Source organism: Anarrhichthys ocellatus, unplaced genomic scaffold, assembly GCF_004355925.1.
Source record: "Anarrhichthys ocellatus isolate YVR2014 unplaced genomic scaffold, GSC_Weel_1.0 scaffold9, whole genome shotgun sequence".
Classification (NCBI taxonomy): domain Eukaryota; kingdom Metazoa; phylum Chordata; class Actinopteri; order Perciformes; family Anarhichadidae; genus Anarrhichthys; species Anarrhichthys ocellatus.
This window is the reverse complement of record NW_022280039.1, coordinates 3,988,119-3,997,326: the sequence shown is the minus strand read 5'-3', so window position 1 is coordinate 3,997,326 and position 9,208 is coordinate 3,988,119. Positions and strand designations below refer to the sequence as shown.

Sequence of the window (9,208 nt, the reverse complement as noted above, 5' to 3'; positions counted from 1 at the left end):
CTTGCCAGGTAAACTCTAAATACTGAGAGAGAGAGAGAGAGAGAGAGAGAGAGAGAGAGAGAGAGAGAGAGACTGTTAAGAGATGCAGCTAGAGGGTGAAAACTTGTCTATAAAAGAAAGAAGAGGACCAAATGAAACGAAGAAAAAAAACAAGAAATATGGCAAACAATTTTGATAGAAAACTCACAATGCAGTATCCTTTGTAACTTTGGTGTAAAAAAAGCAGAGAGCAGAGTAGAGACCAAAATTCTCAGCCAGGCAGAAGTTTGAGGTCTGATCCTCTGGAACTTGTTGGTGAGAGTAGCTCACAGTACGGGACGTCCCATTCAACAGCTACAGGCCCCCTGCAGAGGGAGCTGCTGCCCGCTAACAAGAGGCACACATGGCGAGAAACTTGGCTCGGGGTGAAGGACGAGTCCGTCACGGCCAGCCAGTGATCGCAATTGACCACAGACCGTACCCATTCACAACAAGGGCCCCTCCTCTCCTGTTCCCTCTGTCCATCCCAAAGTTGGATTACGTGTGTTGCAGTTTGTAAAAAGTATTATGTCATGTTATGAAATGTGAAACACGGATAAGGATGGAAATAAGACAACAAAACTACAACTTTCTAGAAAAGTACTCTAAAAATGTGCCATGAACATCCATCAATAAAAAAATATTTTTAATTTGAATTAAGAACTTTTACTTGTACAGAATGAAAATTTGTGATATTAGTATTTTTACTTAAAGAGAAGGAAGACAATCCTGTTAAGTCCTGTAAAATCAAAACAAAAGTTACAGATTAACAAGCATGAACATACGTAACATTACATGCACTCGTCAGGAGGCAAAAAGATGAGAACTATGAATGAGGATTTCACAAAGTGCATAATTGCTTGAATAAAATGTGTCAGTAACCACTTACCAGATCTTTGATTCTGGTTTGAAGTGCTGGTGTGTGTCTGTGTGGCCAGAGGCTGTGTGATACAGCTGTTTACTACAGAAAAATGCTCCACCTATGCAGGAAGTAGTCACTCTTAACTGAGTGAGAAAAGGCAAGTGGTGTCTGCTTAGTGTGATTCAACTAACATCCACCTTCTGATTAGCCTTTGAAAATGAATGATTCAATAGTTCAAGACATACATTTGTGACAGTTTCTGAGAATTTGTGACCTTTATGTTAAAAAAGACGGACTGTAACGGGAATGTTCTGATCCAAATATAGAGAATAAAAGTCATAGCATATGAAATGATATACCAGATTAATAACTCTTGTTTACAATACAAAATGCACTTAAAAGTACCATTACTGACTCCATGCAGCAGGCTTTGAACACTGGAATCCTTTCTCCTAAGAGCAGGAATTTGCAGTTTTCCTTTTATTATTTTAATGATTTCATAAAAACATTTTGGAGACACAGTTACAAAATAAGATTCTGGTCCCTGACATGCACATTGCACCTGAGGCATGTGGTTCAAAGGAACACCACAGCAACCTACATTAACACTCATGCACTTACGTTTACAGCCCAGAAATAGTCACAACTGAGGTCTTTTTTTATTAGTCACACCTTTTACATTGCAACCAGAATGTGTCATGTGTGTAGGCAGGAAATAAATGTTAAAGCTATTTTCTACCACTGCAAGTTGACAGGAAGGGATTGTGTGGTGATAAAGACATGGTAATCAGCAACTGGGAAAACATTATCTGTGTGAATGTTGTTTGGAGTCATGCCAGAGTTTGTAGTTTTGGCAATCAGTAGTTAAATACAACCTTTGACAGTTAATAGTAAATCCAAAATAAAAGCCATGTGCCAGCATCGATATCGAAAAATCTTTATTTCGGTTGAGTTGAGTAATTGATTAAGCCAAATGATCAACAATTTTGGTAATTTTTAACCTAAAGTTCACTGGTGTTAGCTAGTCTAATGTGAGGACTTGCAGGATTTCTGTTTAATATCATTGTAATTGTTTAGGTTTTGGTCTAGTCATTTTAAAATATCACATTGGGCTGTTTTGGGGCAGATATTTCACAGGCAAAACGTTGAGCTTTAAATGCTAACCGCTCACAGTGACAGTGCTAACGTGCTAATGTTTAGCAGGTGTAGTGTTCATGTGTTAACCATTCAAGTTTAGCGTGTTGGCATTTGCTAATGAGCAATAAACACAGCTGAGGCCAATGAGAATGTCATCAGTGTTGCAGGAATTTCATCAGATGCATTAAAAGTTAAATTAATAAATCATCAGAGTGATTACAGTTTATCCTGCGGGAGATATGAATATGTGTACTAATGTCAGGTCAATCCATCCAGTAGTTGTACAGACACTAGCATTCAGTCTCTGGAGAGCAGAAATGTCTTCACAAAATGTCATATGTTGTCAGATATATTATTTGGGAGCAAATATCCACACTGGTGTTTTAGACTTCCTAAAAGACTCACAAAATATATGAACTGTTGCTGGAAATAAATATCTGTCTGATGTTTTCTTTTACGGTGTGAATGTGTGTGAACAGAAAGTAATGAAAAACAGCACGTTTGCTCAACCAGCTTAACCCGGACAAATAAAGGTTAATGAAAAACAAGCCCCTAAACTGAACGTGTGATTTCTCTTCGAGGCTGTAGAGCGTGTGTGTGTGTGTGTAGTACAGTAAAGACACACCTTGCCTGCGTGTGTCTTTCTACGCTAACCACTTAAAGCCACAGGAAAACCCTGTAAAGTAACTGTATAATTATGCAAACGAAACTTACTGCGCACGCTCTTGAAAACAAGTGATTCTTCAATGTGAATCAACAGAAGTGAGTTCTCAGTAAAATGAATGGAAATATGAATATGGATCAGAGTACTACTTTTTCTGCCCCGTCAGCTTTCCTTTTTTTTCAAGAAGCATTGCAGCACCACAGACCTACTTTTCCTCTCCTCCTACCGTATCGCTGCATATTGCACCGTCTTTAAACGCATGTAAAACTGCTCTAAGCTAAGAGATATGCATAGTTTGTGATGATTTGAGTCACTGTTTGTTCATCTTTTCAATGCACTTTCAGGTCACTGTCAACTAAATAAGATTACAAAATTGTGAAACCTTAAGGCAGAAAGGCATGTATGTACTAATTTAATTCCCGTATATTTTTGTATCTCCTGCAGATTACGACAGCATTTAGCGTCTGCCATTGATGTGTGTCATAGGAACTATTCGTGTATACGAATAGTTCCTATGACACACATCAATGGCAGACATTCTGTCAGTATGACAAAATATTATTGAAGTTGTCGTGATAACACGGAATTACTAGTTAGCAACATCTCAATGACAAAACAAATGTTAACCTGAAAATTCACATTTAACTGAATTAGTAGTGTAAATCAACTTGATTAAGGAGGTCGTCATCACGTTTTTGAGACTGTTATCAAAGTGCATTATGGGAAATTGGCAGGCGATGTTGACTTTCCTCCCGTCCTGTACGTCCTCCAACAGTAAGTGGGTACTTCTCAAGTCTCTTAATTGCATCCCCGTTTCCCTCACTTGCGTCCTTTCCTTGCGTCTTAGTCCCTCCTACCAGGGATGCATGGAGGAAACCATGCAAGGAGAGAGGAACGAGGAATTATGTTTTAAGATACATGAGACGTCCTTTCCTCAGTTGCGTCAGGTGAAGCAACGTCTGTTTCTGATGACGGAGGATCAGCTGATCACAGCTGGATCAGCTGTCAGTCGGCTTTAACAGCTGGAGAGACTTTTGAGAAGTTTGTGTCTGTTCACATGATCACTGTACTTAATAATAGTAACTAATAATACTAATAACTAATAAAGACACACAGTAATCACCACTGTAGAGGTGTTTTCTCTCTGTAGTATGTTAACAAACTGTGTTCTGTGTTCTGTTTATAAGCGCACACACTACGGCCTAGCAGCAGGAGTGTTTACGAACGACATCGACAAAGCTCTAACAGTCTCTTCTGCTCTGCAGGCTGGCATGGTGTGGTAGGGATCAAATACTATATATGGTTTGGGGATCAAACAGTAAATCTGATGTATCTGCTGTGCACATCCTCACAGAAACCTTCTTTAAAGAAATGTTTTTCATATTTTATATCTATACTGTGTATATATATATATATATATATATATATATATATATATATATATATATAACATATTTCCATTTGCCACATAGTAATGGCTTGTGTAAAATGGTTGGTGATTTTATGGAATGAGGTGAAACTATTGTTTCTTTTTTTAGGGTGAACTGCTACAATGCCATGAGTGTTCAGTGTCCCTTTGGTGGCTTCAAGATGTCTGGGAACGGGAGGGAACTGTGAGTAATACCATCGTTTAGTATCTCCACTTTAGCTTGGCTGGTGCTCGATGGTGGGGACATTACACTACATTTACTGAGCCAAAGTGGTTTACAATAAATGCATTCAACCATGTGGCTGTACATAATATAAATGTTTTCTTCATTATATTATTTTTTTCATCTAGTTGATAATATAATATGATTGAATTGGTTATCAAAAATAAAAGCCACATACATTTCTTTATTTCCAGTGTCAAATTTATTTAAAAACTCAATAAATAATGTTGTATTTCTGTAATTTATTTAAAGTGCTCTACCCTTTGCTGCATTATCTTTGATTGAAGATAATTGCTTGCATATATTTTAGCTGAATTATATGTAAATAAAAACAGCAAAATAATACATATACACAATAACCTCCACGATAACCTCCACCAAGAAGGCAGAGCAGTTGGTCTGTTGCTTGACATGAAAAATTGGGGGGGGGGGGGGAATCTGGCAATTAATTGCAACTGTTTGTCAAATTTAGTGCTGTGAGTGCACTGTACACATAATAACTGATGGTAACTGATGGTGACCCACTGATGATGAGTTATTTCAGTGAATTAATCGGAAACTGTAAAAGTGAGTGGGACAAAATAGGATTTTGAGATGTGAGCCCATCCCCAGAGGAAATGATGTCCTTGCTGCTACTACAAACATGGCAACAGCCTTTTATACTCAATGTTTATGTGTCCACAACACAGCTACATGTAGGTTGGTACTTCGGTACTTGTAACATTGCAACTCTACTGGTAACTATTGCTCATGTAATGTTCCTTACATAATCAGTGGCGCTTTTTATTTTATTTCAGGGGGAATATGCTCTTCAGGAGTACACAGAAGTCAAGGCAGTCACCATCAAAATCTCACAGAAGAACTCATAATAACATCAAATCACAGGACTTACTTTTTCCTCTCTTTAATTCTTTGCCACCACACAGCTTCAGATCCTCCAAACACATTTTGCAATAATCGTATTGTACCTGGTTATTTTGAAGGCATCGTCGGTGTCACTCCATCAACATTTACTCCTGTCATTTCTCCTAAGATATACCTACTTTTACAACTTCTTGTCAATGTTGTGTCTCTTTCTCTTTATATTTCTGTGACAATACTGACTTTCATTTGTCTATGTTTTCCCATGGTGTACTATCTCAGATGTATTCTACAGTTTAGTGAACAGCATGTTCTCTATTATTGTCTGTCATGTGTATCAAGATAACCTGTTTCTTCAATAGCACTTTGCCAGAAAAGAATTATTTTAATAGTTGTCATACAAAAAATAGAAAGACATTTTACATAATATTTACATGGATTTCCAAATGAAATCCATAAAACTGTTGACCCATATTATGAACCAGTAAACATTACATGGATTGCAATGCAGTAAACATGATCATGTTTTTCTTTTTTACATTTTGCTGTAGTACTGCTATTAATACAGATATAACAGTCATGTCTGTGTCATTTAATTTCCACACAGTCCAAACTCATCTCCACCTCCAATCTCAGAACATGAAGGGATTTGACTGTGGATGCTGTAGTATGCTATTGCATTAATTATAGACTTTTCAATGGTTAATTATACTCGATTAAGTATTTGGCATGTTTGAAACACTAGTCATAAGCTTTTCATCGGAGGCGGAAAGTAGCTGTTAATAAATGAATGTATTTTTCTCAGACAATCAGTTACATCTAAAGCATTTTAAGATATGATATTCTAGTGGCACCCTCCATATACAGTATGACTGTGATTGCAGTTGCAGTGTTAACAGACTAGGTTTTAGTCCATGAATCATGACTCATGTCGCCTTGGAGGCCCACCCCGACCTCTTCCTCTACCAGGCCCAGGATGAGGTCCCCTGGCATTCCCAGGAGGCCCTCTTCTTGGCCCCGGGGCATAGGTCACTGGAGCTCTGGGGTTTGGGGCAGCCAGTGACACATCCTTTTGCAGATTTACCCCTTTTGCCGCTGCACCTGGCTTAATTTTGGGAGACTTGCTGCCCTTCGCGATTACAACATCTTAGAAGACAGATGGAGAGCAAAAAGAGTGGTGAGGACAGTCGGGTGCAGAGTGTCTGATAGTATGTGCAATAAAGGAATATGTGTGTGTGTGTGTGTGTGTGTGTGTGTGTGTGTGTGTGTGCGTGTGTGTGTGTGTGTGTGTACCAGGTGGGGGGGGCTCTTCCTTGATGGGAGGCGGTATTAGAGACTTATTTGGCAGCAGGTCCTCCAAGTCTTTCATCACTTGATTAGTGCTGTCCTTGTTGTTCCTGCGGTTCTTCTCTTCGTCTCGCGCCTAAAGTGTTAACCCAGACAGTCCTGTGTTTGATTAAATCTTGAACACCAAGTGAAATATTGAAAAATGTGGGAAACAAGGAAAGAAAACAGAACTTGGGCATAACAAGATAACGCTCATACTCACCATTTTCATCTTCCTTTTAAGGTCCATGTTTGCTTGTTGGTATCCCTTTGACACGGCATTCAGGTAGTAGAGGGCCAACCTGTTGTGCATAAGAAGTCTGTAAACAGTACAACAGCTGAGACCACAGTCAGGCTTCAAACACAGGTCAGCAGATACTGAGGTCACGCCCTACAAGTTATATGACTTTACTTTCTACAGTTACACACATTGATTCTTGCATTTTTAGACAATATGTATATAATTGACTATTTCAGGTCCAAAAAGTAAGTATAAAGTTAAGACATTGTGTAGGATTTAAAAATGTTTGACTCTGACTGGGGTGCCCCCCTGTGGTAGTATAGAAATGACAGAGGGAGACGGCATACAGAGTTGCATGCTTTGCAACCAATTTTGACCGGGATAGGCATTTTCGAGCAGCCAAATTGTTATGCCACCAGAAAAGCTATAAATACATCAAACTTCTGTATATGCCAATATACAGACAGTGTGCGGAAGGCTTCAGTCAATTTACAGAATTATAAATATTTCTTTGAAAAACAGAAGTTCAGAACATACTTTATAATGTCCATACACTCATTTTTAAAAGTGGTTGGCTCACTGGCATCAGCTGGCTGCCGAAACTGAAAATATGCCATTTTTAGTCACATTATATTTTGAGTAATTAAGATACTAGTTATATGTCAGCTTAATAATAAAAGTGTGACATCAACGAATAAAAGCTTTATTACAGTAACCAATCAAAATTATTCTGTGGTTTCTGTTTTATCTGATACTTTACAGAATTTGGATCTTAAGAGTTATCAGTTAACCCTCAACTCCACGTATACAAAATACCAGTAGTACAACCGTTGTCATGACATCCCTAAAAAATGAATCCAGCAAGTCCCTGGTTGCTTGTTCATCCGTTCTCTCCTTTTCAGATTTGAGTTTTCTGGACATTTGTGCTGATTCCCACCACAGATACATAAGCCTTTTTAGCAGATGCAGCACAGTGTTTTTCAGTTGATATTTGAATAATACTTACAACATGAGGAGGACAGCAGGCAGGATGAGTCCAGGGTTTGTGGCATATGAAAAAATGTTCGATAGGAAGGACGGTAGATCCTGTTCTATAGTCTCCATGACCACGTCATACATCCTCTCCTGGCCACTGGGGGAAAAAGTTGGATCAAATGCAACAATGTTTGTTGTGTATCAATAAAAAGTGACCACCAAATTGCAAATGTGAGACAGTGTTAGCATGTTTAGGCACAAATGTACTTGAGTGCCTCTCAAGTGTGCAAGGCTGGTCAAAGGGGGTTTAATCAAAGTAGCGAAGCAATGGTAAAATAAAACATTAAAAAATCATTCCTTTTGTTTCATGCCCCAAAATTGTTTGTATTTTGTGTTAACTAGACAAAAAAAGCTAAAAAGTAATTTAACTACTTGAATCACGATACACAATTATTAATATGCCAGCAAGCTGCAAAATGTATTTAAACGACTAGTTTAATTAGATGTAGTTCAATACTCCCCAAACCTGAGAACGAGCAACTGACAGACTGACACTGTATATATTAAAGTAGGCTTCTAAAAACAAACAGTGCATTTGGATAAATAAACTCCATAGGTTTTAAATAGTTTCAGATAGATACATTATGTTCATTACATCACCTGCAGAATAACTCATTATGAACAATCTAACTTTGTAAATTGAATTCATTTCACTACATTGTATACCATATCAGTCCTACTGTCTCCATCTCTTACTGACCTGAATGGTCCACAGTCAAACGACGGGGACAAGGTCATGATGGCGTAGACAACCGGCAGCAGGCTGAGGAACAGCACAAGCAGCAACAGGCCCATGTAGAAGTTGTTGGACCGCGAGGCCTTGAAAACTCGCTCATGAGGAACATTACAGCACATCACTGCCCAGCACTGGTAGTACATCGAGGACAGGAGACGCAAAATGTTCAGACCCACCAGACCTGGAGCATAAAATGCTCCCATCCTGAGGAAAATAGCAGAAACATTGTCTAAAAAATACTGAATTATCAGCCAGCTTTTAACTAATCATTTATAAAGGAAAGAAGTCAGCTGAGTATTCTTATTTATGATTTAATGTCATTAATTTGAGTTCCTCTGCAACAGTTAACAGTCAAACAAATAATACAAATTATATGTCGAGATAGCCACTCCACACTCACTTTTTTGTTAATCATTAGCACATTTGTGACAGAAGCATAAGAAGTAATTCACCATATCATTCCTTGATTGAAGACAAGCCCCAGCACATTTCCACTGATGTCAAACTCCCCATATGAAGGCTGGAATCAACACAATATGATTATCATGCTCAAATAAATTAATAAGAACCAGCTTGATCACTTGGCATTTGCTATCTCTCTCTCTCTCTCTCTCTCTCTGTCTCTGTCTCTCTCTCTCTCTCTCTCTCTCTCTCTCTCTCTCTCTCTCTCTCTCTC

The 9,208-nt window shown here is 38.4% G+C and overlaps 1 protein-coding gene across 1 annotated transcript in view; it reads right to left on the bottom strand.

The window, feature by feature from the left end:
- Window positions 1-5,201: 5,201 nt before the first annotated feature.
- tmc2b (transmembrane channel-like 2b) overlaps window positions 5,202-9,208 on the bottom strand; it is an 11,152-nt gene continuing 7,145 nt past the window's right edge. Inside the window, exons 15-20 of the mRNA XM_031848856.1 lie at window positions 8,985-9,052; window positions 8,497-8,736; window positions 7,768-7,893; window positions 6,744-6,822; window positions 6,488-6,617; window positions 5,202-6,340 (exon numbers count right to left, since the gene is read on the bottom strand). Coding sequence (XP_031704716.1) covers window positions 6,114-6,340; window positions 6,488-6,617; window positions 6,744-6,822; window positions 7,768-7,893; window positions 8,497-8,736; window positions 8,985-9,052 — 870 coding nt within the window. The 3' untranslated portion in view covers window positions 5,202-6,113. The remainder of the gene's footprint in view (window positions 6,341-6,487; window positions 6,618-6,743; window positions 6,823-7,767; window positions 7,894-8,496; window positions 8,737-8,984; window positions 9,053-9,208) is intronic.